At 59.9% G+C, this 27,216-nt stretch overlaps 1 protein-coding gene across 1 annotated transcript in view; it reads right to left on the reverse strand.

The window, feature by feature from the left end:
* The window catches only part of LOC145351974 (kin of IRRE-like protein 1), a 107,565-nt gene extending 81,764 nt beyond the window's left edge, over positions 1 to 25,801 (reverse strand). Inside the window, exon 1 of the mRNA XM_080201818.1 lies at positions 25,602 to 25,801. Coding sequence (XP_080057944.1) covers positions 25,602 to 25,650 — 49 coding nt within the window. The 5' untranslated portion in view covers positions 25,651 to 25,801. The remainder of the gene's footprint in view (positions 1 to 25,601) is intronic.
* Between the last annotated feature and the right edge of the window lie 1,415 nt (positions 25,802 to 27,216).

The following is a 27,216-nucleotide window of genomic DNA, read 5'->3' on the forward strand; positions in this document are numbered from 1 at the left end:
CTCGCTCTTGCGCACTCACCCTCACGCACGTGCCCTTGCTCTCACACTTGCTCCTGCTCACTCGCTCATACTTGCACACACTCGTCCTTGCTCTTGCACACTCACCCTCCCTCTCACACACTTCCTTCTGTTCACTCGCTCACACTCAGACACAGTAGCCCTCGCTCTCGCACGCTCGCCCTCACTCTTGCATACACACTCGCTCTCACACACTCACACTCGCTCTCGCACACCCGCCCTCGCACTCACACACCCGCCCTCGCTCTCATGCACCCGCCCTCGCTATCACACACGCGCTCTCGCTCTCTCACACACTCGACCTTGCTCTCACGCGCTCGCCCTCACTCTCACACACTTCCTCCCACTCACTTGCTCATTGTCGCACACACTCGTTCTCGCGCTTGCACGCTGCCCTCGCTCTTATACACTCGCCCTCGCTCTCATGCTTGCTCCCACTCACTTGCTCATACTCGCACACAATTGGCCTCGCTCTCACACAGTTCCTGCCGTTCACTCATGCTCGCACGCGCTCGCATTCGCGCACACGCTCGCCCTCGCTCTCACACGCTCACCCTCACTCTCGAACGCTCGCCCTTGCTCTTGCACACTCGCTCTCACACACTCGCCCTCGCTTTTGCACACTCACCCTCGCTCTCACACACTCACCCTTGCTCTCACACACTCGCCCTCGCACTCACACTCCTGCCCTCGCTCTCACACACGCGCCCTCGCTCTCACATATGCGCCCTCGCTCTCACACACTTGTTCCCGCTCACTTGCTCATACTCACACACATTTGTCCTCGCTCTCGCACTCTTGCCCTCACTCTCACATACTTCCTCCCGGTCGCTTGCTGATGCTCGCACACATTCGTGCAGCTCGCCCTCGCACACTTGCCCTCACTCTCATGCAGCCGCCGTCACTCTCAGGTACTGCCCTCACTCTCACAAACTCACCCTTCCTATCACACACTCGCTCTTGCTCTCACGCTCGCCCTCACTCTCACACACTCGCCCATGCTCTCACACACTCGCCCTTGCTCTCACACACTCGCCCATGCTCTCACGCTCGCCCTCACTCTCACACACTCGCCCATGCTCTCACACACTCGCCCTTGCTCTCACACACTCGCCCATGCTCTCACACACTCGCCCTTGCTCTCACACACTCACCCATGCTCTCACACACTCGCCCATGCTCTCACACACTCGCCCTTGCTCTCACACACTCGCCCATGCTCTCACACACTCGCCCATGCTCTCACACACTCGCCCTTGCTCTCACACACTCGCCCATGCTCTCACACACTCGCCCATGCTCTCACACACTCGCCCTTGCTCTCACACACTCGCCCTTGCTCTCACACACTCGCCCCTGCTCTCACACACTTGCTGTCACTCTCACATACTCGCCCTCACTCTTACACACTTGCCCTCGCTCTTACACACTTGCCCTCGCTCTTACACACTCACCCTCGCTCTTACACACTCGCCCTCACTCTAACACACACCCTCACTCTCACACATTTGCTGTCACTCTCACACAATCGCCCTCGCTCTCACAAACTCGCTCTTGCTCGCAAACAATAGCCCTCCCTCTCATACACTTGCCCTTGCACTCACACACTCGCCCTCGCTCTCACACACTCGCCCTCACTCTCATGCACTCGCCTTTGCTCTCACACACTCACCCTTGCTCAGACACACACCCTCACTCTCACATTTGCTCCTGCTCACTCGTTCATACTCGCACACACCCGTCCTCGCTCTCGCATGCTTGCCCTGGCTCTCGCATACTCACCCTTGCTCACACACTTCTTCCCATTCCCTTGCTCTCGCGCGCCAACCCACTCTCTTGCACGCTTGCCCTCGCTCTGGCGCCCTCACTCTCAGGCACGAGCCCTTGCTCTGTCCCGCTCACTCGCTCACACTCACACACACTCGTCCTCGCTCACACACACTCATCCTCGCTCTCTCACGCTTGCTCTCCCTCTCACACACTTCCTTCTTTTAGGAGTCGCAGTGTAATGTTGCAACTGTACACTACTCTAGTGCGGCCGCACTTGGAGTACTGTGTGCAGTTCTGGTCCCCGCATTACAAGAAGGATGTGGAGGCATTGGAGAGGGTGCAGAGGAGGTTTACTAGGATGTTGCCTGGTATGGTGGGGAGGTCCTATGAGGAGAGACTGAGGGATCTAGGGTTGTTTTCGTTGGGAAGAAGGCGGCTAAGAGGGGATCTTATTGAAACATATAAGATGATTAGGGGTTTAGATAGGGTGGATAGTGATAGCCTTTTTCCTCGGATGGAGAAAGCTAGCACGAGGGGGCATGACTTTAAATTAAGGGGGGGTAGCTACAGGACGGATGTCAGGGGTAGGTTCTTTACCCAGCGGGTGGTGAGGGATTGGAATGCCCTGCCTGCTGCAGTTGTAGATGCGTCTAGTTTGGGGGCGTTTAAGAGATCTCTGGATAGGTTTATGGACGAAAAGGGATTGGTATAGGCTAGTGGGTCATTGTTTTTGTAACTGGTCGGCGCAACATCGTGGGCCGAAGGGCCTGTTCTGCGCTGTAATGTTCTATGTTCTATGTTCTATGTTCTGTTCACTCGCCCACGCTCGCACACGGTAGCCCTCGCTCTGGCCTGCTCACACTCACTCTTGCATATGCGCCCTCGCTCTTGCACACTCACTTTCACACACTCGCCCTTGCTCTCGCACACCCGGCCTCGCTCTCACACACCCACCCTCGCTCTCACACTCCTGCTCTCGCTCTTACACGCCCACCCTCGCTCTCACGCACCCGCCCTCGCTCTCTCGCCCTCGCTCTCATGTGCTCGCCCTCACTCTCACGCGCTCACCCTCGCTCTCACACACTTCCTCCCATTCACTCACTCAGGCTGGCACACGCTCGCTCTCACACACTCGCCTTCGCTATCACGCTTGCTCCTGCTCACACTTGCATACGCTTGTCCTTGCTCTCGCATGCTTGCCCTCGCTCTCACACACTTCCTGCCGTTCACTCGCTGACGTTCGCACACATTCGCGCACGCTCACCCTCACACACTTGCCTTCACTCTCACGCAGCCGCCCTCGCTCTCACAAACTCATCCTTCCTCTCACACACTCGCTCTCGCTCTCTCTCTCACACACACACACACACACACACATACACACACACACACACACGGTCTCACTCTCACACTCGCCCTCGCTCACTCACTTTTGCTCACACTTGCTCCCGCTCACTTGCTCATACTCGCACGCACTTGTCCTCGCTCTCGCATGCTCACCCTTGCTCTCACACACTCGCCCTTGCTCACACACTTCCTCCCATTCACTCGGCCTCGCTCGCCCACCCTCACTATCACACACTCAGCTTTGCTCTCACACACTTGCCCTCACTCACATTCTCCCCACTCTCAACACACTTCCCCCCTCACATTCTCCTCCACTCTCAAATTCACCCTCGCTCTCACACTTGCCCTCGCTCTCACACACTCGCCCTCACTCTCTCACACAGGGTCTTGCTCTCACAAACTCAGCCTTCCTATCACAGACTTGCTCATGCTCTCACACTCACCAAGCTCTCACGCATTCGCCCTCGCTCTCACACTCGCCCTCCCTCTCACACTTGCTCTTGCTCTCAGAAACTTGCCCTTGCTATCACACACTCAGACTTGCTCCCACGCTCGCCCTCACAAAGCCCTCACTCTCACGCAGCCGCCCTTCCTATCACACACTCACTCTTGCTCTCACGCTCACCCTCGCTCTCACACACTCGCCCCTCCTATCACATGCTCGCTCTTTCTCTCCCACACTCACCCTTGCACACTCGCCTTCGCTCTCACAAACTCACCCTTCCTATCATGCACTTGGTCTTGCTCTCTCACACTTGCCATCACTCTCACACACTCGCCCATGCTCTCGCACACTCACCCTTGCTCTTGCACACTTGCCCTCGCACACTCAGCCTCGCTGTCACATACTCACTCATACTCTCACACACTCGCCCTCGCACACTCACCCTCGCTCTCACATACTCACTCATACTCTCACATACTCACCCTCGCGCTCACACACTCGCCCATGCTCTCACATACACAGTCTCGCACTCACAATCGCCCTCGCCTTCACACTCGCCCTCGCTCTCACGCACTCGTTCTCACACTTGCTCCCGCTCACTTGCTCATACTTACACACACCCGTCCTAACTCTCGCACACTCGCCTTTGCTCTCAGGCTCGCCCTCGCTCTTGTGAGCCCGCCCTTGCTCTCGTGTGCTCACCCTCGCTCTCACGCGCTCGCCCTCGCTCTCACACACGTGCCCTCACTCTCACACTTGCTCCCGCTCACTTGCACACACTTGTCCTTGCTCTCGCACGCTTGCCCTCGCTCTTGCACACTTGTCCTCACTCTCACACATGCACCCTCGCTCTCACATACTCGCCCATGCTCTCACACACTCGTCCTTGCTCTCGCTCTCGCACACTCGCCCTCGCTCTCACATACTCACTCATACTCTCACACACTCACCCTCGCACACTCGCCCTCGCTCTCACATAGTCACTCATACTCTCGCACACTCACCCTCGCTCTCACACACTCGCCCATGCTCTCACACAAACAGTCTTGCTCTCACAATCGCCCTTGCCGTCACACTAGCCCTCGCTCTCACGCACTCGCACTCGTTCTCACACACTTGCTCCCGCTCACTTGCTCATACTCGCACACACCCGTCCTAACTCTCGCACACTCGACCTCGCTCTCGTGAGCCCACCCTCGCTCTCGTGTGCTCACCCTCGCTCTCACGCACTCGCCCTCACACACACGCGCCCTCGCTTTCACACACGCGCCCTCACTCTCCCACTTGCTCCCGCTCACTTGCTCATACTCGCACGCACTTGTCCTTGCTCTCGCACGCTCGCCCTCGCTCTGGCACACTTGCCCTCACACACTCGCCCTTGCTTTCGCACACTTGCCCTCGCTCTCACACATGCGCCCTCGCTCTCACATACTCGCCCATGCTCTCACACACTCGTCCTTGCTCTCGCACACTTGACCTCGCTCATACTCACACACTCGCCCTCGCTCTCACACATGCGCCCTCGCTCTCACACACCCGCCCATGCTCTCACACACACACTATCTCGCTCTCACAATCACCCTCGTTCTCACACTCGCCCTCACACACTTGCTCCCGCTCACTCGCTCATACTCGCAGACACTCGTCCTCACTCTTGCACACTCGCACTCGCGTGCCCGCCCTCGCTCTCACGCATGCCCCCTTGCTCTCACACACACATGGTCTTGCTCTCTCACTTGCCCTCGCTCTCACAAACTTGGCCTTGCTCTCACACATTTGCCCTCACTCACATTCTCCCCACTCTCAACACACTTTCCCCCCTCACATTCTCGTCCTCTCTCAAATTCACCCTTGCTCTCACACTCGCCCTCGCTCCCACACACGCGCTCTCAAACACCTGTCCTCGCTCTCAAACACCCGTCTTCGCTCTCACGCACGTGCCCTCGCTCTCACACACTCGCCCTCGCTCTCACACACCCGCCCTCGCTCTCACACACGCGCCCTCGCTCTCACACACCTGCCCTCGCTCTCACACACCCGCCCTCGCTCTCACACACCCGCCCTCGCTCTCACACACCCGCCCTCGCTCTCACACGCTCGCCCTCGCTCTCACACACCCGCCCTCGCTCTCACACCCGCCCTCACTCTCATACACTCGCCCTCGCTCTCACACACTCGCCCTCGCTCTCACACACGCGCCCTTGCTCTCACACACCTGCCCTCGCTCTCACACACCCGCCCTCGCTCTCACACACCCGCCCTCGCTCTCACACACCCGCCCTCGCTCTCACACGCTCGCCCTCGCTCTCACACACCCGCCCTCGCTCTCACACACCCGCCCTCACTCTCATACACTCGCCCTCACTCTCATACACTCGCCCTCGCTCTCACACACTCGCCCTCGCTCTCACACACGCGCCCTCGCTCTCACGCATGTGCCCTCGCTCTCACACACCCGCCCTCACTCTCACACAGTCGCCCTCGCTCTCACACCCACCCCCGCTCTCACACCCACCCCCGCTCACACACCCACCCCCGCTCTCATACACTCGCCCTCGCTCTCAAACAGTCGCCCTCGCTCTCACACACTCGCCCTCGCTCTCACACACTCGCCCTCGCTCTCACACACGCGGCCTCGCTCTCACACCCGCCCTCGCTCTCACACACACGCCCTCGCCCTCACACACTCGCCCTCGCTCTCACACCCGCCCTCGCTGTCATACACTTGCCCTCGCTCTCAAACAGTCGCCCTAGCTCTCACACACTCGCCCTCGCTCTCACACCTGCCCTCGCTCTCACACACGCGCACTCGTTCTCACACACTTGCTCCCGCTCACACTCGCACACACCCGTCCTAACTCTTGCACACTCACCCGCGCCCTCACACACTCGCCCCTGCTCTCACACACTCGCCCCTGCTCTCATACACTCGCCCTAGCTCTCACACACTTGCCCTCGCTCTTACACACGTGGCCTCGCTCTCACACCCGCCCTCGCTTTCACACACGTGCTCTCGCACACTCGCCCTCGCTCTCACACACTCGCCCTCGCTCTCACACACGCATCCTCGCTCTCACACCCGTCCTCACTCTCATACACTCGCCCTCGCTCTCACACACTCGCCCTCGCTCTCACACACGCGCCCTCGCTCTCACACACGCGCCCTCGCTCTCACACACGTGCCCTCGCTATCACACACGTGCCCTCGCTCTCAAACACCCGCCCTCGCTCTCATACACTCGCCCTCGCTCTCAGTCGCCCTCGCTCTCACATAAGAACATAAGAAATAGGAGCAGGAGTAGGCCATCTAGCCCTTCGAGCCTGCCCCGCCATTCAATAAGATCATGGCTGATCTGTCGCGGCTCAGTTCCACTTTCCCACCCTCTCCCCATAACCCTTAATCCCCTCTCTTATCAAAAACCCATCAACCCGCGTCTTAAAAATATTTAGCGAGGCAGCCTCCACCACTTCAACGGGCAGAGAATTCCAGAGATTCATCACCCTTTGAGTGAAGAAGTTCCTCCTCAACTCTGTTCTAAACCGCCCCCCCTTTATCTTGAGGCTGTGCCCCCTAGTCCTACTGTCCTTTCTGAGCGGGAAGAGTCTCTCCACCTCTATCCTATCCATCCCATTCATCATCTTATATGTCTCAATGAGATCTCCCCTCATTCTTCTAAACTCTAACGAGTACAAGCCTAGTTTATTCAGCCTCTCCTCATAGCTCAACCCCCTCAACTCCGGTATCAGCCTAGTAAACCTCCTCTGCACTCCCTCCAAGGCCAAAATATCTTTGCGTAAGTACAGCGCCCAAAACTGCACACAGTACTCCAGCTGTGGCCTCACCAATGCCCTATACAGCCGCAGCAAGACCTCCCTACTTTTATATTCAATCCCCCTCGCTATGAAGGCCAGCAACCCATTCGCCTTCCTGACCACCTGCTGCACCTGCAGGCTGGGTTTTTGCGACTCATGCACAAGGACCCCGAGGTCCCTCTGCACCGTCGCCTGCTGCAGTTTTTCGCCACGTAAGTAATAGTCCTTCCTACCATTATTCCTACCAAAGTGGACCACCTCGCACTTGCCAACATTAAATTCCATTTGCCAGTTCCTGGCCCATTCGCCCAGCCTATCTAGATCCTTCTGAAGACTCTCCACACCCTCCGTGCAATTTGCTGTTCCACCAATCTTGGTGTCATCAGCAAATTTCGACACCATACAGTCGGTTCCCTCCTCCAGATCATCTACATAAATGGTAAATAGCTGAGGCCCCAGCACCGACCCCTGGCGCACTCCACTAGTCACCAACCGCCAATCCAAATAGCACCCATTAACCCCGACTCTCTGCCTCCTATTTGACAACCAATCCTCTATCCACGCGAACACCCTACCCCTAACTCCATGCCCCCTTACCTTCTGCAATAACCTCTTGTGAGGTACCTTGTCAAACACCTTCTGAAAATCAAGAAAGACCACATCCACCGGCTCTCCTCTATCCACCGCCCTAGACACATCCTCATAGAACTCCAATAAATTTGTCAGACACGACTTCCCCTTAACGAAACCGTGCTGCGTCTGCTCTATCAAGCAATTCCCCTCAAGATGCCTCGTTATTTCCTCCTTGATGATGGATTCTAACATTTTACCTACAACAGACATTAAACTAACCGGCCTATAATTCCCTGCCTTTTGCCTGCTACCCTTCTTAAACAACGGCGTAACATTAGCCGTTTTCCAATCTTCCGGCACTTCCCCGGAATCCAGCGACATTTGGAAAATAACCACCAAGGCATCCACTATCACCTCCGCCATTTCTTTCAGAACCCTCGGATGCATTCCATCCGGTCCTGGGGACTTGTCCACAATCAGCCCCTCCAGTCTGTCGAGCACCACCTCTCTAGTAACAATAATGTCATTGAGACCCTCCAGTCCTACCACCTTTCCATCTCTAACACCCGGCAAATTATTCACGTCCTCCTCCGTGAAGACCGAAACAAAAAAGTTATTCAAGACCTCAGCCATTTCCCCATCCCCTACCACTAAGTACCCCCTCTCATCCTCTAAGGGTCCAACGTTCACCCTAGCCAGCCTCTTCCTTTTTATATATTTATAAAAACTCTTGTTATCCTTTTTTATATTAAGCGCTAGCTCAGCTTCATAGTTTCTCCTACCCTTCTTTATCAACTTCTTTGTCAATCTTTGTTGACATTTAAACCTCTCCCAATCCTCTTCTCGCCCACTACTCTTAGCTACTCTAAACGCCTCCGCTTTTAACACTTTCCTTCACCTCCTTCGTTATTCGCCCTCACTCTCACACACCCGCCCTCGCTCTCACATACTCACTCATACTCTCACACACTCACCCTCGCTCTCACACATTCGCCAATGCTTTTACACACAACAGTCTCGCTCTCACACTTGCCCTCGCTCTCATGCACTCGCACTCGTTCTCACACACTTGCTCCCACTCACTCGCTCATACTTGCACACACCCGTCCTAACTCTCGCACACTCGCCCGTGCCCTCACACACTCGCCCCCGCTCTCACACACTCGCCCCCGCTCTCATACACTCGCCCTCACTCTCACAACCCGCCCTCACTCTCACACACCCGCTCTCGCTCTCACATACTCACTCATACTCTCACACACTCACCCTCGCTCTCACACACTCACCCTCGCTCTCACACACTCACCCTCGCTCTCACACACTCGCCAATGCTCTTACACACACAGTCTTGCTCTCATACACGCGCCCTCACTCTCACACTTGCTCCCGCTCACTCGCTCATACTCGCACACACTTGTCCTTGCTCTCGCATGCTCACCCTCGCTCTTGCACACTTGCCCTCACACACTCGCCCTCGCTTTCGCACACTTGCCCTCGCTCTCGCACACTCGCCCATGCTCCCGCACACTCGCCCATGCTCCCACACACTTGTCCTTGCTCTCGCTCAATTGCCCTCGCTCTCGCACACTCACCCTCGCTCTCACACACTCGCCCATGCTCTCACACACACGCTATTTTGCTCTCACAATCTCCCTCGTTCTCACACTCGCCCTCACTCTCACACACTTGCTCCCGCTCACTCGCTTATGCTCGCACACACTCGTCCTCACACTCACACACTCGCCCTTGCTCTCACGCACGCCCCCTTGCTCTCACACACTCTCGCCCTCGCTCTCACACACTCGCCCTTGCTCACACACATTCGCCCTTGCTCTCACACACGCACCCTCGCTCTCACACCCGCCTTCGCTCACACACACCTGCCCTCGCTGTCACACACCTGCCCTCACTCTCACATACCCGCCCTCGCTCTCACATACTCACTCATACTCTCACACACTCACCCTCGCTCTCACACTCACCCTCGCTCTCACACACTCGCCAATGCTCTTACACCCACAGTCTCGCTCTCACGCTTGCCCTCGCTCTCACGCACTTGCGCTCGTTCTCACACACTTGCTCCCGCTCACTCGCTCATACTCGCACACACCTGTCCTAACTCTCGCACACTCGCCCTTGCTCTCACACACTCGCCCTCGCTCTCGTGAGTCCGCCCTTGCTCTCGTGTGCTCACCCTCGCCCTCACGCACTCGCCCTCGATCTCACGCATGCCCCCTCGCTCTCACACACTCGCGCTCATTCTCACATGCACGCACCCTCGCTCTCACACATGCGCCCTCACTCTCACACTTGCTCCCGCTCACTCGCTCATACTCGCACACACTTGTCGCACGCTCACCCTCGCTCTTGCACACTTGCCCTCACACACTCGCCCTCGCTTTCGCACACTTGCCCTCGCTCTCGCACACTCGCCCATGCTCCCACACACTTGCCCATGCTCTCACACACTCGTCCTCGCTCAATTGCCCTCGCTCTCGCACACTCGACCTCGCTCATACTCACACACTCACCCTCGCTCTCACATACTTGCCCTCGCTCTCACACTCACCCATGCTCTCACACACACACTATTTCGCTCTCACAATCTCCCTCGTTTTCACACTCGCCCTCGCTCGCATGCGCTCGCCCTCGCTCTCACACACTTGCTCCCGCTCACTCGCTCATGTTCGCACACACTCGCCCTTGCTCTCATGCACGCCCCCTTGCTCTCTCACTTGCCCTCGCTCTCACACACTCGTCCTCACTCCCACACACTCGCCCTCACTCCCCCACACTCGCTCTCAAACAGCTGTCCTCACTCTCAAATACCCGCCCTCGCTCTCACGCACCTGCCCTCGCTCTCACGCACCCGTCCTCGCTCTCCACACCCGCCCTCGCTCTCACACTCGCGCCCTCGCTCTCACATGCGCCCTCGCTCTCACACGCCCGTCCTCGCTCTCACACGCTCGCCCTCGCTCTCACACACTTGCTGTCACTCTCACACACCTGCCCTCGCTCTCACACACCCGCTCTCGCTCTCACACACTCGCCCTCGCTCTCACACACTTGCTGTCACTCTCACACACCTGCCCTCGCTCTCACACACCCGCCCTCGCTCTCACACTCGCGCCCTCGCTCTCACATGCGCCCTTGCTCTCACACGCCCGTCCTCGCTCTCACACGCTCGCCCTCGCTCTCACACACTTGCTGTCACTCTCACACACCTGCCCTCGCTCTCACACATGCGCCCTCGCTCTCACACACTCGCCCTCGCTCTCAAACACCCGCTCTCACTCTCACACACCCGTCCTCGCTCTCACACACGCGCCCTCGCTCTCACACACGCGCCCTCGCTCTCACACACTCACCCTCGCTCTCACACTTGCTCCCCCTCACTTGCTCATACTCGCACACATTCATCTTCGCTCTTGCACGCTCGCCCTTGCTCACACACTTCCACCCGTTCACTCACCCTCGCGTGCCCGCCCGCTCGCCCTCGCTCCTGCTCACTCGCTCATACTCGCACACACTCATCCTCGGCCTTGCACGCTCGCCCTTACTCTCACACACTCACCTTGCTCACACACTTCCTCCTGTTCACTCGGTCACGTTCGCACACACTCGCCCTCGCGCGCCTGCCCGCCTGAGCTCTCGTGTGCCCACCCTCGCTCTCACGCACTCACCCTTGCTCTCACACTTGCTCCCGCTCACTCGCTCATACTGACACACACTCGTCCTCTGTCTTGCATGCTCGCCCTTGCTCTCTCACGCTCGCCCTTGCTCACACACTTCCACCCGTTCACTCGGTCACGCTCACACACACTTGCCCTCGCTTGCCCGCCCTCGTTCTCTTGCACGCCCCCTTGCTCTCCAACACTTGGCCTCGCTCTCACACACACCCTCACACACGCCCATGCTCTCTCACACACACACATGGTCTCGTCCTCTCACTCGCCCTCACTCTCACAAACTCACCCTCGCTCTCACACACTCGCATTCTCCCCACTCTCAACACACTTCCCCCCTCACGTTCTCCTCTCTCAAATTCAGCCTCGCTCTCACACTCACCCTCACACACATGGTCTCGCTTCACACACTCACCCTTGCTCTCACAAACTCACCATTCCAATGACACACTCGCTCATGCTTTCACACACTCGCCCTCACACACACTCGTCCTCGTTCTCACACAATTGCTCTTGTTATAACACACTCGGCCTCGCTCTCACACACTCGCCCTCGCTCTCACACACTCGCCCTCGCTCTCACAAACTCGCCCTCGCTCTCAAACACTCGCCCTCGCTCTCACAAACTCGCCCTTGCACTCAAACACTCGCCCTCGCTCTCAAACACTCGCTCTCAAACACTCGCCCTCGCTCTCACACACTCGCCCTCGCTCTCACAAACTCGCCCTCGCTCTCAAACACTCGCCCTCGCTCTCACAAACTCGCCCTTGCACTCAAACACTCGCCCTCGCTCTCAAACACTCGCCCTCGCTCTCAAACACTCGCCCTCGCTCTCACACACTTGCTCTTGCTCTCACACATTCGGCCTCACTCTCACACACTCGGCCTTTTCTTGCACTCGCCTTCGCGCACCCACCCTCGCCCTCACTCGCATTCTCCTCACTCTCAACACACTCCCCCCTCACATTCTCCTCTCTCAACACACTCCCCCCCTTACATTCTCCTCCTCTCTCACATTCGCCCTCGCTCTCACAAACTCACCCTTCCTATCACACACTCGCTCATGGTCTCACGCACGCACGCGCGCCCTCGCACACTTCCTCCCGTTCACTCGCTCACGCTCGCATACACTCGCTCTCAGTCTCACGTGCCCGCCCTCGCTCTCTCACACCTGCCCTCGTTTTCACAAACTCACCCTCGCTCTCACACACTTGCCCTCACTCACACTCTCCCCACTCTCAACACACTCCTGCCCCACATTCTCCTCTCAAATTCGCCCTCGCTCTCACACTTGCCCTCGCTTTCACATTCGCTCTCACAAACTCACCCTTCCTATCACACACTTGCCCTCGCTCTCACACTTGCTCCCCCTCACTTGCTCATACTCGCACACACTCGTCCTCGCATGCTTGCCCTTGCTCACACACTTCCTTCCATTCGCTCGCTCTCACGCACTCGCCCTCGCTCTCTTGCTCATCATCGCACACACTCGTCATCGCTCTCACACGCTTGCCCTTGCTCTCACACTTCCTCCCGTTCACTTGGTCACGCTCGCACACACTCGCCCTCCCTCACCCTCACGCGCCCACCCACGCTCTCTCACTCACCCTTGGTCTCACGCACTCGCCCTCACGCACTTGCGCTCACGCACTCGCCCACACACTCTCGCCCTCACAAACTCGCCCTTGCACTCACACATGTCCTCGTTCTCTCACACACTCGCCCTCACACATGCCCTCGCACTCACACACTCGCCCTCGCTCATAAGCACTCACCCTCGCTTTCACACACTTGCCCTCGCACTCATGCACTCGCCCTTGCTCCCACTCACTCGCTCATACTCGCACACACTCGTCCTTGCTCTCACACACTTCCTCCTGTTCATTTGCTCACGCTTGCACATGCTCGCTCTTGCTCTCGCACGCATGCTCTCGCGCGCTTGCCCTCGCTCTCACACTTGCTCCCATTCACTTGCTCATCATTGCACACACTCGTCCTCGCTCTCACACGCTCGCCCTTGCTCTCACACTTCCTCCCGTTCACTCGGCCTCGCTCTCACACACTCGCCCTCGTTCTCACGCACTTGCCCTCGTGCTCATGCACTCGCCCTTGCTCCCACTCACTCGCTCATACTCGCGCACACTCGTCCTCGCTCTTGCACGCTGGTCCTCGCTCTCACACACTTCCTCTGCTCACTCGCTCACACTTGCACACGCTTGCACTTGCTCTCGCACGCACGCTCTCGAATGCTCACCCTCGCACGCTCGCCCTCACTCTCACATTTGCCCTTACTCTCCCACACTTGCCCTCGCTTTCATACTCCCCCTCTGTCTCACACTCTCCCTCGCACTCGCCCTCGCTCTCATACTTGCCCTCGTTCTCACGCACTCGCCCTCGCTTTCACACTCTCGTCCTCACTCTCACGCACTCACCCTCGCTTTCACACTCTCGTCCTCACTCTCACGCACTCACCCTCGCTCTGACGCACTTGCCCTCGCTCTGACACTCGCCCTTGCTCTCAAACACTCGCTCTCTCGCACCCGCCCTCGCTCTCACGCACTCGCCCTCACTCTCATGCACTCGCCCTCGCTTTCACACACTCGCCCTCGCTCTCACACACTTGCCCTCACTCTCACCTTCATGCACTCGACCTTGCTCTCGCACTCGTCTTTGCTCTCACACACTCACACCACAACGAGCGGCATGGTAGCACAGTGGTTAGCACTGCAGCTTCACACCTCCAGGGACCTGGGTTCGATTCCCGGCTTGGGTTACTGTCTGTATGAAGTTTGCACATTCTCCTCGTGTCTGCGTGGGTTTCCTCCGGGTGCTCCGGTTTTCTCCCACAGTCCAAAGATGCGCTGGTTAGGTTGATTGGCCATGCTAAAATTGCCCCTTAGCGTCCTGAGATGCATTGCTTTGAGGAACTAGCGGGTAAAATATGTAAGGATGGGGGGTAGGGATAGGGGGGTAGGGCCTGGGTGGGATTGTGGTCAGTGCAGACTTGATGAGCTGAAGGGCCTCTTCCTTCACTGTAGGGCTCTATGATTCAAATCGCCCTCGCTCTCTCGTGCCCGCCCTCGATCTCTCGCGCCCGCCCTCGCTGACACGCCCGCCCTTGCTCTCTCGCGCCCACCCTCGCTCTGGCACGCCCGCCCTTGCTCTCTTGTGCCTGCCCTCGCTCTCTCGCGCCCGCCCTCGCTCTCTCGCGCCCGCCCTCACTGATGCGCCCGCCCTCGCTCTGGCACACCTGCCCTCGCTCTCTCGTGCTGGCCCTCGTCTCTCGTGCCCGCCCTCGCTCTGACGCTCCCACCCTCGCTCTCGTGCCCGCCCTTGCGCTCTCGCGCCCGCCCTCGCTCTCACGCTCGCCCTCTCGCGCCCATCCTCGCTCTGACGCGCCTGTTCTCGCTCTCGCAAGCCTGCCCTCGCTCTCGCCCTCGCTCTGACGCGCCCGCCCTCGATCTCTTGCGCCCGCCCTCACTCTGGCGTGCCCGCCCTCGCTCTGACGTGCCCGCCCTCGATCTCTTGCGCCCGCCCTCACTCTGGCACGCCCGCCCTCGATCTCTTGCGCCCGCCCTCGCTCTGATGTGCCCGTTCTTGTTCTCACGCGCCCGCCCTCGCTCTCTCGCGTTCGTCCTCACTCTCATGCGCCCGCCCTCACTCTCTCGCGCACGCCCATGCTCTCTCACGCCTGCCCTCGCTCTCGCTGTCGTGCTGACGCGCCCACCCTCGCTCCGACGCGCCCACCCTCGCTCTCTCGCACCCGCCCTTGCTCTCGTCCTCGCTCTCTCGCACCCGCCATCGCTCTCATGCGCCTGCCTTCGTTCTCTCGCACCCGCCCTCGCTCTCACACCCGTCCTCGCTCTCATGTGCCCGCCCTTGCTCTCACGTCCGTCCTCGCTCTCTCGCGCTCGTCCTCGCTCTCTCGCGCCTGCTCTCGTTCTCACGCGCCCGTCCTCGCACTCTCGCGCCTGCTCTCGCTGTCACGCGCCCGCCCTCACTCTCACGCGCCCGCCCTCGCTCTCTCGCACCTGCCCTCGCTCTCATGCGCCCGCCCACGCTCTCTCGCGCCCACCCTCGCTCTCGCGTCCGTCCTCGCTCTTGCGCTCGTCCTCGCTCTCTCGCACCCGCCATTGCTCTCATGCGCCCGCCCTCGCTCTCACGCGCCCGCCCTCGCTCTCTCGCGCCCGCCCTCGCTCTCTCACGCCCGTCCTCACTCTCTCGCGCCCGCCCTCGCTCTCTCGCGCTCGTCCTCGCTCTCACGCGCCCACTCTCACTCTCTCACGCTCGCCCTCACTCTCTCACGCCCGTCTTCACTCTCACGCGCTCGTCCTCGCTCTCACGCGCCCGCCCTCGCTCTCACGCCCGTCTTCGCTCTCACACGCTCGTCCTCGCTCTCACGCGCCCGCCCTCGCTCTCTCGCGCCCGCCCTCACTCTCTCGCGATCGTCCTCGCTCTCACGCGCCCACCCTCGCTCTCACGCCTGTCCTCGCTCTCACGCCCGTCTTCGCTCTCTCGCGCTCGTCCTCGCTCTCACGCACCCACTCTCACTCTCTTGCGCTCATCCTCACTCTCGCGCCCATCCTCGCTCTCTTGTGCTCGTCCTCACTCTCACGCGCCTGCCCTTGCTGTCTCGCGCCCGCCCTCGCTCTCACGCGCCCGCTCTTATTCTCACGCGCCCGCCCTCGCTCTCTTGCGCCTGCCCTCACTCTCTCGCGTCCGCCCTCGCTCTCACGCCCGTCTTCGCTCTCTCGCGCTCGTCCTCGCTCTCACGCACCCACTCTCGCTCTCTCGCGCCCGCCCTCGCTCTCTCGCGCCCGCCCTCGCTCTCACGCCCGTCTTCGCTCTCGCGCTCGTCCTCGCTCTCACGCGCCCGCCCTCGCTCTCTCGCGCCCGCCCTCGCTCTCTCACGCCCGTCCTCACTCTCTCGCGCCCGCCCTCGCTCTCACACGCTCGTCCTCGCTCTCACGCGCCCGCCCTCGCTCTCTCGCGCCCGCCCTCACTCTCTCGCGATCGTCCTCGCTCTCACGCGCCCACCCTCGCTCTCACGCCTGTCCTCGCTCTCACGCCCGTCTTCGCTCTCTCGCGCTCGTCCTCGCTCTCACACACCCACTCTCACTCTCTTGCGCTCATCCTCACTCTTGCGCCCATCCTCGTTCTCTTGTGCTCGTCCTCACTCTCACGCGCCTGCCCTTGCTGTCTCGCGCCCGCCCTCGCTCTCACGCGCCCGCTCTTATTCTCACGCGCCCGCCCTCGCTCTCACGCGCCCGCTCTTATTCTCACGCGCCCGCCCTCGCTCTCTCGCGCCCGCCCTCACTCTCTCGCGCCCGCCCTCGCTCTCACGCCCGTCTTTGCTCTCTCGCGCTCGTCCTCGCTCTCACGCGCCCGCCCTCGCTCTCTCGCGCCCGCCCTCGCTCTCTCGCGCCCGCTCTTATTCTCACGCGCCCGCCTTCGCTCTCTCGCGCTTGTCCTCGCTCTCACACGCCCGCCCTCGCTCTCTCACGCTTGTCCTCACTCACGCACTCGCCTTCGCTCTCTTGCGCCCGCCCTCGCTCTCTCGCGCCCGCCCTCGCTCTCACGTGACCGCCCTCGCTCTCTCGCACTCGTCCTTGCTCTCACGCGCCTGCCCTCGCTCTCACGTGACCGCCTTCGCTCTCTCGCGCTCATCCTCACTCACGCGCTCGCCCTCGCTCTCTCACGCTCGTCCTCACTCACGCGCCCGTCCTCGCTCTCTCACGCCCGTCCTCGTTCTCACGTGCCCGTCCTCGCTCTCTCGCGCCCGCCCTCGCTCTCTCGCGCCCGCCCTCACTCTCTCACGCCCGTCCTCACTCTCTCGCGCCCGCCCTCGCTCTCACGCCCGTCTTCGCTCTCACGCTCGTCCTCGCTCTCACGCGCCCACTCTCACTCTCTCGCGCCCGCCCTCACTCTCTCGCGCCCGCCCTCGCTCTCACGCCCGTCTTCGCTCTCACGCGCTCGTCCTCGCTCTCACGCGCCCGCCCTCGCTCTCTCGCGCCCGCCCTCACTCTCTCACGCCCGTCCTCACTCTCTCGCGCCCGCCCTCACTCTCTCACGCCCGTCCTCACTCTCTCACGCTCGTCCTCGCTCTCACGCGCCCACTCTCACTCTCTCGCGCTCGCCCTCACTCTCTCGCGCCCGCCCTCGCTCTCACGCCCGTCTTCGCTCTCTCGCGCTCGTCCTCGCTCTCACGCACCCACTCTCACTCTCTTGCGCTCATCCTCACTCTCGCGCCCATCCTCGCTCTCTTGTGCTCGTCCTCACTCTCACGCGCCTGCCCTTGCTGTCTCGCGCCCGCCCTCGCTCTCACGCGCCCGCTCTTATTCTCACGCGCCCGCCCTCGCTCTCTCGCGCCCGCCCTCACTCTCTCGCGCCCGCCCTCGCTCTCACGCCCGTCTTCGCTCTCTCGCGCTCGTCCTCGCTCTCACGCACCCACTCTCACTCTCTCGCGCCCGCCCTCACTCTCTCGCGCCCGCCCTCGCTCTCACGCCCGTCTTCGCTCTCGCGCTCGTCCTCGCTCTCACGCGCCCGCCCTCGCTCTCTCGCGCCCGCCCTCGCTCTCTCGCGCCCGCCCTCGCTCTCACGCGCCCGCCCTCGCTCTCATGCCTGTCCTCGCTCTCACGCCCGTCTTCACTCTCTCGCGCTCGTCCTCGCTCTCACGCACCCACTCTCACTCTCTTGCGCTCATCCTCACTCTCGCGCCCATCCTCGCTCTCTTGTGCTCGTCCTCACTCTCACGCGCCCGCCCTTGCTGTCTCGCGCCCGCCCTCGCTCTCGCGTCCGTCCTCGCTCTCACGCGCCCGCTCTTATTCTCACGCGCCCGCCTTCGCTCTCTCGCGCTTGTCCTCGCTCTCACGCACCTGCCCTCGCTCTCGCGCCCGTCCTCACTCTCTCGCGCTCATCCTCGCTCTCACACGCCCGCCCTCGCTCTCTCGCGCTCATCCTCGCTCTCACGCGCCCGCCCTCGCTCTCTCGCACCCGTCCTCGCTCTCACGCGCCCGCCCTCGCTCTCTCGCACCCGTCCTCGCTCTCACGCGCCCGCCCTCGCTCTCTCGCGCTCGTCCTCACTCATGCGCCCGCTCTCATTCTCACGCGCCCGCCCTCACTCTCTCGCGCTCGTCCTCGCTCTCTCGCGCCCGCCCTCGCTCTCGCGCCCGTCCTTGCTCTCTCGCGCTCGTCCTCGCTCTCACGCGCTCGCCCTCGCTCTCTTGCGCTTGTCCTCGCTCTCACGTGCCCGCCCTCGCTCTCTCGCGTTCGTCCTCACTCATGCGCTCACCCTCGCTCTCTTGCACCCGCCCTCGCTCTCTCGCACTCGTCCTTGCTCTCACGCGTCCGCCCTCGCTCTCTTGCGCTCGTCCTCACTCTCGCGCTCGCCCTCTTGTGCTCGTCCTCGTTCTCACACGCCCGCCCTCGCTCTCTCGCGCCCGCTCTTATTCTCACGCGCCCGCCCTCGCTCTCTCGCGCTTGTCCTCGCTCTCACACGCCCGCCCTCGCTCTCTCACGCTTGTCCTCACTCACGCACTCGCCTTCGCTCTCTCGCGCCCGCCCTCGCTCTCTCGCGCCCGCCCTCGCTCTCTCGCACTCGTCCTTGCTCTCACGCGCCTGCCCTCGCTCTCACGTGACCGCCTTCGCTCTCTCGCGCTCGTCCTCACTCACGCGCTCGCCCTCGCTCTCTCGCGCCCTCCCTCGCTCTCTCGCGCTTGTCCTCGCTCTCACGCGCTCGCCCTCGCTCTCTCGCGCTTGTCCTCGCTCTCACGCGCCTGCCCTCTCTCTCTTGTGCTCATCCTCGCTCTCTCGCGCTCGCCCTCGCTCTCTCGCGCTTGTCCTCGCTCTCACGCGCCTGCCCTCTCTCTCTTGTGCTCATCCTCGCTCTCACACGCCTGCCCTCGCTCTCTTGCGCTCGTCCTCACTCACGCGCTCGCCTTCGCTCTCTCGCACCCGTTCTCGGTCTCTCGCGCTCGTCCTAGCTCTCATGCGCCCGCTCTCGCTCTCTCGCGCTTGTCCTCGCTCTCACACGCCTGCCCTCGCTCTCTCGCGCTCGTCCTCACTCACGCGCTCGCCTTCGCTCTCTCGCGCTCGTCCTCGGTCTCTCGCGCTCGTCCTAGCTCTCATGCGCCCGCCCTCGCTCTCACGCGCCCGCCCTCGCTCTGATGCGCCCGCCCTCACTCTCACGCGCCCGCCCTCACTCTCTCGCGCCCGCTCTCGCTCTCTCGCGCTCGTCCTCGCTCTGACACGCCCGCCCTCGCTCTGACGTGTCCGCGCTCGCTCTCTCGCGCCCGCCCTTGCTCTGACTGCGCCTGCCCTCGCTCTCTCACTCGTCCTCGCTCTCTCATGCCTGCCCTCACTCTCGTTCGCCCTCCCTCGCTGACGTGCCCGCTCTCGTTCTCTCGCGCTCGTCCTGACTCTCACGCGCCCGCCCTCGCTCTCGTCCTCATTCTCTCGCACTCGCCCTCGCTCTCACACCCGTCCTCGCTCTCATGCGCCCGTCCTCGCTCTCTCGCACTCGTCCTTGCTCTCATGCGCCCGCCCTCGCTCTCACGCCCGCCCTCGCTCTCTCGCCCGCCCTCGCTCTCTCGCGCTCGTCCTCACTCTCATGTGCCCGCCCTCGCTCTTGTCCTCGCTCTCTCGCGCCCGTCATCGCTCTCTCGCGCTCGTCCTCGCGCTCACGTCCTCACGCTCACGCGCCCGCCCTCGCTCTCTCGCGCCCGCCCTCGCTCTCTCACGCTCATCCTCGCTCTCACGCGCCCGCCCTCGCTCTCAAGCGCCCGCCCTCGCTCTCTCGCGCCCGCCCTTGCTCTCTCGCGCCCGCCCTTGCTCTCTCGCGCTCGTCCTCGCTCTCACGCACCCGCTCTCGCTCTCTTGCGCTCATCCTCACTCTCACGCCCGTCCTCGCTGTCTCGTGCTCGTCCTCACTCTCACGTGCCCGCCCTCGCTCTCGTGCCCGCCCTCGCTCTCACGCGCCCGCTCTTATTCTCACGCGCCCGCCCTCGCTCTCTCGCGCTCGTCCTTGCTCTCACGCGCCCGCCCTCGCTCTCTCGCGCCCGCCCTCGCTCTCTTGCGCCCGCCCTCGCTCTCTCGCACTCGTCCTCGCTCTCTCGCGCCCGCCCTCGATCTCGCGCTCGTCCTCGCTCTCATGCGCCTGCCCTCGCTCTCATGTGCCCGCCTTCACTCTCTCGCGCTCATCCTCGCTCTCACGCACCCGCCCTCGCTCTCTCGCGCTCATCCTCACTCGCGCTCGTCCTCACTCTCACGCGCCCGCCCTCGCTCTCATGCGCCCGCCCTCACTCTCACGCGCCCGCCCTCGCTCTCACGCGCCTGCCCTCACTCTCTCGCGCCCGCCCTCACTCTCTCGCGCCCGCCCTCGCTCTCACGCGCCTGCCCTCGCTCTCTCGCGCCCGCCCTCACTCTCTCGCGCCCGCCCTTGCTCTCACGCACCCGCCCTCGCTCTCTCGCGCCAGCCCTTGCTCTCACACACTCACACCGCAATAAGCGGCACGGTAGCACAGTGGTAGCACTGCAGCTTCACACCTCCAGGGACGTGGGTTCAATTCCTGGCTTGGGTTACTGTCTGTGTGGAGTCTGCACATTCTCCTCGTTTCTGTGTGGGTTCCCTCCGGGTGCTCCAGTTTTCTCCCACAGTCCAAAGATGTGCAGGTTAGGTTGATTGGCCATGCTAAAATAGCCCCTTATTGTCCAAGGATGCATAGGTTTGAGGACTTAACGGGTAAAATATGTAGGGATACAGGGGTAGGGCCTGAGTGGGATTGTGGTCAGTGCAGACTTGATGGGCTGATGGGCCTCTTTCCACACTGTAGGGCTCTATGATTCACTCGCCCTCGCTCTCACACACTCGCCCTCGCTCTCACACTCTCCCCACTCTCAACACGCGACCCCCTAACATTCTCCACCTCTCTCAAATTCGCCCTCGCTCTCATCCTGCCCTTGCTCTCACACACTCGCCCTTGGTCAAACACACTCGCCTTCGCTCACACACACCCGCTGTCGCTCTTGCGCACCCACCCTCGCTCTCTCACACACTCGCCCTCGCTCTCTCACAAACTTGCCCTCGCTCAAACTCACTCGCCCTCGCTCTCACACACTCGCGCTCTCTCACCAACTCGCCCTTGCTCACGCACACTCACCCTCGCAGTCGCCCTTGTGCACTCACCCTCGCACACACTCACCCTCACACACTTGCCCTCGTGCTCACACCTTGCTCTCACACACTCGCCTTCACTGTCACAAGTACTCACCCTCACACACGCTCTCTCACAAACTCGCCCTCGCGCACCTGCCCTCGCTCTCATGCGCGTTCTTGTCCCCGCCCACACTCGCCCGCGCTCTCTTGAGCCCGCCCTCGCTCTGACGCGCCCGCCCTCGCTCTCTCGCGCCCGCCCTCGCTCTCTCGTGCCCGTCCTCACTCTGACGCGCCCGCTCTTGCTCTGACGCGCCCGCCCTCGCTCGCTCTCGCTCTCTCGCGCCCGCCCTCGCTCTGATGCGCTCGCCCTCGCTCTCTCGCGCCCGCCCTCGCTCTGACGCGCCCACCCTCGCTCTGACGTGCCCGCCCTCGCTCTGACGCGCCCACCCTCGCTCTGACGTGCCCGCCCTCGCTCTGACGCGCCCACCCTCGCTCTGATGTGCCCGCCCTTGCTCTCACACACTTGCCCTTACTCTCACCACTCTCAACACACGATCCCCAACATTCTCCACCTCTCTCAAATTTGCCCTCGCTCTCATCCTGCCCTTGCTCTCATGCACTCGCCCTCGCTCTCACGCACTCGCCCTCGCTCTCACGCCCTCGCCCTCGCTCTCATGCGCCCTCGCTCACACACTCGCCTTCGCTCACACACACTTGCTGTCGCTCTCTCACAAACTCGCCCTCGCTCACATGCACCCTCGCTCAAACACACTCGCCCTCGCACTCACACACTCGCCCTCGCTCTCACACAAACTTGTCCTTACTCTCACACACTTGCCCTCTCTCACCAACTCGTCCTCGGTCACGCACACTCACCCTCGCCCATGCACACTCGCCCTCACACACTCGCCCTTGCGCACTCGCCCTCGCTCTCACACATACCCTCACACACTCGCCCTCTCACAAACTCGCCCCTGCTCTCGCGCACACGCCCTCGCTCTCACTCTCTCACAAACTCGCCCTCGCTCAAACACACTCGCCTCACGCACACTCGCCCTCGCTCACACATACTCACCCTCACACAAGCCCTCGCGCTTGCCCTCGCTCTCACGCTGTCACACCACAATGGGCGGCACGGTAGCACAGTGGTTAGCATTGCTGCTTCACAGCTCCACGGACCTGGGTTCAATTCCCGGCTCGGGTCACTGTCTGTGTGGAGTTTGCACATTCTCCTTGTGTCTGTGTGGGTTTCCTCCAGGTTCTCTGGTTTCCTCCCACAGTCCAAAGATGTGCGGGTTAGGTTGATTGGCCATGCTAAAATTGCTCCTTAGCGTCCTGAGATGCGTAGGTTTGAGGACTTAGCGGGTAAAATCTGAAAGGATACAGGGATAGGGCCTGAGTGGGATTGTGGTCAGTGCAGACTTGATGGGCTGAAGGGCCTCTTCCTGCACTGTAGGGCTCTATGATTCACTCGCCCTCGCTCACACACACTCGCCGTCACACTCTCACAAACACGCCCTCGCTCAAACACACTCGCCCTCGCTCTTACACACTCACCCTGGCTCTCACACACCCGCCCTCGCGCTCACGCACTCACCTTCGCTCACACTCACCCTCGCTCTCACACAATCACCCTCACACACTCGCCCTCACGCTCACACACTCGCCTTCACTCTCACACGCTCGCCCTCGCTCACACACACTCGCCCTCGTTCTCACATGCTTGCCCTCTCTCACACACGCTCACCCTCTCTCACACACGCTCGCCCTCGCTCAAGCACACTTGCCCTCGCTCAAGTACACTCGCCTTCACTTGCACACACTTGCCCTCGCTCTCACGCACTCACCCTCGCTCTCAAACTCACCCTCACATTCTCGCCCTCACCCTCTCACTCTCCCCGCCCTCACACTTTCTGCACTCTCAACACACTCCCCCACCCCCACAAATCCTCCTCCTCTCTCAAGTTCACCTTTGGTTTCACACATTTGCCTTCAACCTCACATTCGCCCTCGCTCTCACACACTCGTCCTCGCTCTCACACACTCGCCCTCGCTCTCACACACTCGCCCTCGCTCTGACACACTCGCCCTCGCTCTCACACATTCACTCTTGCTCTCACACACTCACCCTCGCTCTGACACACTCACCCTCACTCTCACACGCTCGCCCTCGCTCTCACACATTCACTCTTGCTCTCACACACTCGCCCTCGCTCTCACACACTCACCCTCGCTCTCACACACTCGCCCTCGCTCTCACACGCTCGCCCTCGCTCTCACACATTCACTCTTGCTCTCACACTCACCCTCGCTCTGACACACTCACCCTCACTCTCACACACTCACCCTTGCTGTCACACGCGCTCTCACACTCATTTTCACACATGTTCTCGCTTTCACACAGTCAGAAACACACTGCCAGATCTGTTGCTTGCTCTGAATATTGTCCTCTTGCTGTCTGATGGTGTGGATTGAATCTGCAGACAATTCCCACAGGCAATTCTGCAACTCCCAAAAACATTGTGATCAAAGGCAGCCAGTTCTGTGGAGAGAGCAAGCTCAGCCTCTCCTTTGTGTCCTCAGCTCTGTGTTACCCAGCATTTCAATCTCTTCCACCACACTCCCCCCCAAATCGCTCTCTCTATCTCATCCTCTCTCTCCCAGTCCATCTCTCTGTCTCTCCCAGTCCATCTCTCTGTCTCTCCCTCTCTCTCTCTTCCTGTCGCTTTGTCTCTGTCTTTTTCTCTCACTCTGTGTCTCCCTTTGTGTTATAAGGAGAGGCTGGATAGACTGGGACTTTTTTCCCTGGAGTGTAGGAGGCTTAGGGGTGATCTTATAGAGGTCTATAAAATAATGAGACAGATCAGTTAGATAGCCAACATATTTTCCCAAAGGTAGGGGAGCCAGAGGAGAGAGGAGAGGTACAAAAGTGTCCAGAAGGGCATTTTTGTCACACAGAGGATGGTGAGTGTCTGGAACAAGCTACCAGAGGCAGTAGTAGCGGGAGTACAATTTTATCTTTTAAAAAGCATTTAGACAGTTACATGGGTAAGATGGGTAAAGAGGAACATGGGCCACATGTGGACAATTGGAACTAGCTTACTAGTTTAAAAAAAAGGGCAGCATGGACAATTTGGGCTGAAGGGCCTGTTTCCATGCTGTAAACCTCTCTGACTTTATGACTTTCTATCTCTCCCTTGTTCAGTCTCTCCCTTTTTCCCTATATCTCTCTCTTGCTCTGTCTCTCTCTATCTTGCTGTCTCTCTCCTTTTCTATATCTCTTTCTCGTTCTGTCTCTCCCTTGCTCTCTCTTGCTCTATCTCTCCCTTTCTCTCGCTGTCTCTCCTTTTCATTCAATCTCTTCTCTCTCTTCCTGTATCTCTCTCCATCTTTCTCTCTTCTGTCTCGCTCTGTCTCCCTCTCGCTGTCTCCCTCTCTCTTTGTCTCCCTTTCTCTCTCTTCCTCTCTCTCTGTCTCCCTCCCTCACACATTCTCTCCCTCGCCATCCAGGGTGCCTACAGCAAGCAGCAACTCCTTCAATTCTTGTCTCCCAGTGAGGCATTGCAGTAACATTCCAGCAGTCTGCAAAATCCCTCCTCCCCCGCACTCGACACCCTCTCCCCCCACCACCAGCCCTGTCCCCCTGCACTCTCCATCCCTCTCCACATGCCTCCCTCAACATCTACCTCTGTCTCCTCTGAATCTCTGAAAGACTGGGTGGGGGGAAAGAACAGAGCAGAGGCAGAGAGAGAGAGAGAGAGAGAGAGAAGAGACAGTTTTCAAAAGTTAACCCTACCTGTTGTCCCTCTGCCGATGAACAGAAGGCAGAGGAGATAACGGAACATCTCTCAGGAAATCCTTCACGGGAAATGCAGTGAGGGGGATGGAGGGTGAGAGGGAGGGGAGGTTAGGAGGGGAGAGGAGAGGGGGGAGGAGAGAGTGAGAGAGAAACGGGAAGTGTTGTCTGCAACTGCAGGAATTTCAAGCACTTTCTGGTCTGGGAGACTGAGTCAGAAAGAAAAAAAGTAATTTTTTTGGGATTAAAGGGGATGGGATGGACCGTTCCATTCAGGGCTTGGAGCAGGGGACGCAAGTCCAGAGAGTGGACTCCAAACTCGTTTTGTTCTCCAGCATAGCCCCCCCACCGTCTGGGGTTCCCCACCTCCCCCTGAGTCAAACAGTGGGAGCTGTTACTGTGAAGGGGGAGGGTTAACTCCCAGGTGGGGCAGGAGGGGGCGAAGGGAGGGAATGAGGTTTGTTCATGCAACTCTTCACTTTCCCCTCTCCCTTTCTCTGCCCTTCTCCCTCTGGCTGCACACACATTGCTGATGTGGAGCGAGTTGGAATGCCAGTGGATTCAAGCAGCTTTGCTGGGGGTATGAGAAGTGGGGGGGGGTGCCCAGGGAGAGGGGTCCAAAAAATTCTTAAAGGGAGGGAACATCAGGATTTAATATCCTCCAGAATCAGAAACAAAGACAGAGAAAGAACGGGAGTGAGACAGAATGAAGGGTAGATACAGAAAATGAAAGAGGTGGAAAGACAAAGCGTTAGAGAGATGGAGGGAGAGACAGGGAAAGACGGAGACGGAGAGAAGGAGGAACATTTGCACAGAGGGAGGGAGAGGCAGGGAGGGAGAGAGAGGGAGAGAAAGACAGTGAGAGAGAGAGACAGATAGAGAGAGAGAGACATACAGTGAGAGAGAGAGACAGACAGACAGAGAGAGAGAGAGAGCACAAGTGAAAGAACAAGAGAAACACAGAGATAATGAGAGATGTAGAGAAAGAGAGGAGTGGATGAGAGAGAGAGATGCAAAGCGAGGGAGAAACACAGAAAGGGGAAAAACAGAGAGAGAGACAGAGAGTCAGAAAGGAAGTGAGGGAGAAAAAGTAGATTACATGGTGGCACAGTGGCTAGTATTGCTGCCTCACTACGCCAGAGACCCAGGTTCAATTCCAGCCTTGGGTGTCTATGCCGAGTTCTCTTGTCTGCGTGGATTTTCTCCAGGTACTCCGGTTTACTCCCACAGTCCAAAGATGCACGGCTTATGTGAATTGGCCTGTCTAAATTAGCCATTCGTGTCAGGGGGATTAATAGGGTAAACATGTGAGGTTAGGGGGAAAGGGTCTGGGTGAGATTGTTGTCAGTGCAGGTTCAATGGGCCAAATGGTTTCCTTCTGCACTGCAGGAATTCTATGATTAAAATATGAGCCCTTTCAATACCTCATCAAGTGGTGATAACAAATTGAATGTCTTTGCAATGTCACAACACAAGTCAATTGCTAAAGAATATGTGCACAGCAAGATCCCAAATCCACAATGTAACGGTCAGATCATCTGTCTTTAATTATAGAACATAGAACAGTACAGCACAGTACAGGCCTTTCAGCCCTCAATGTTGTGCCAAGCTATGT

This window comes from Carcharhinus amblyrhynchos, chromosome 13 (assembly GCF_965287045.1).
Source record: "Carcharhinus amblyrhynchos chromosome 13, sCarAmb.v2.hapA, whole genome shotgun sequence".
Taxonomy (NCBI): Eukaryota; Metazoa; Chordata; class Chondrichthyes; order Carcharhiniformes; family Carcharhinidae; genus Carcharhinus; species Carcharhinus amblyrhynchos.